The 1,060-nt window shown below is 59.6% G+C and overlaps 1 protein-coding gene across 1 annotated transcript; it reads right to left on the reverse strand.

Moving 5' to 3' along the window:
• Positions 1–87: 87 nt before the first annotated feature.
• Positions 88–309, reverse strand: Chro.20453 (hypothetical protein). The annotated part of the gene is made up of 1 exon (XM_659821.1): positions 88–309. The coding sequence occupies one exon, from the start codon at positions 307–309 to the stop codon at positions 88–90; it is 222 nt and encodes a 73-aa protein (XP_664913.1).
• Positions 310–1,060: the final 751 nt, after the last annotated feature.

Raw genomic sequence — 1,060 nt, forward strand, 5'->3', positions numbered from 1 at the left:
AGTCGATGATACGAANCCGTCTCTCGGGGATTGGGTACCGCCCCCCCCCTCGGGTCGACGGTATCTATAAGCTTGATTTGCTATTTTTTACATTATCTCTTGCTTTACTACTTCCTTCTTTAAAATTTCTCTTAGAGCTTTCTCCCCTCTGGTAATTAACTCAATCCTATTAATTTTGAGAACATCCTTTAAAAATTCTCCCTTTTGTTTGATACGCTGGTTTTTTCTTATTGTTTTTTCATTTTTGATTTTAATTTCGCGGATATGAAGCTGTCTTGCTCCTTCAAGGAGCCTATTCCTCCTGCCCATTAAGTTCTTTGGGCTGCCTTGACCCCTATATGCATTTCCGTCCGCGACGAGTACCGGTTTACCGGCACCCTCCCTACCCCTCTCTCCTCCTCCCTTCCGCGCTCCCTCCACCCCCCCCCCCGCCCCACATTCTTCCTGTCTCGCCCGCAGCTCCTTCCCCACCCCTGATTCTTACCTCTCTTTCGCCCCTTCCGCCCTTCCTTCCTATCCTCCTCCCGCCCCGCGACCCCGAGCTTTTCCCCCCACCGCCCCCCCGCCCCGTCCCGCCCCCGTTATGTCCGTTTGTCCCCCCCCCCCCGCCGCGCTTTTCTCCCCTCCCTCCCCCCTCTCAGTTTTCTCGCCGCACTTTCCCTACCGCCCTCGGCGGTGCGCCGCTCTCGCTTCGCTTGTGTTATAGTTCTTGGTTCTTGGCTCCTCCCCCTTCTTTCCTCGCGTTCCGCCCTCTGGCCCTCGCGTCGCTGCACCCTCCTCCATTTTCTCGGNCTCTCCCGCTTCCGTGCCTCCACCTTTCCACCTCCTAACGCCCCCCACCTCTCTAGCCTGTGCCGCACCCTCCTCTCTCCCCCACTTTCCTCCCTCGCCGCGCCTCGTTGGCGCCGCCGCTTACTTCCGGCTAGCTTCGCACTGCTTCGCCCCGCTCCCCCCCCTCCCTGCCCCGGCTTCCTCCGCTCACTTCCACACCGTCCCCGCCCGCCCCCACCCCAGCATCCCCCCGTTCCGCTCCCCCACCCGCTCGCACGCCCACCGCCAA

Source organism: Cryptosporidium hominis (assembly GCF_000006425.1).
Source record: "Cryptosporidium hominis TU502 chromosome 2 CHRO012134, whole genome shotgun sequence".
In the NCBI taxonomy this organism is placed as follows: domain Eukaryota; phylum Apicomplexa; class Conoidasida; order Eucoccidiorida; family Cryptosporidiidae; genus Cryptosporidium; species Cryptosporidium hominis.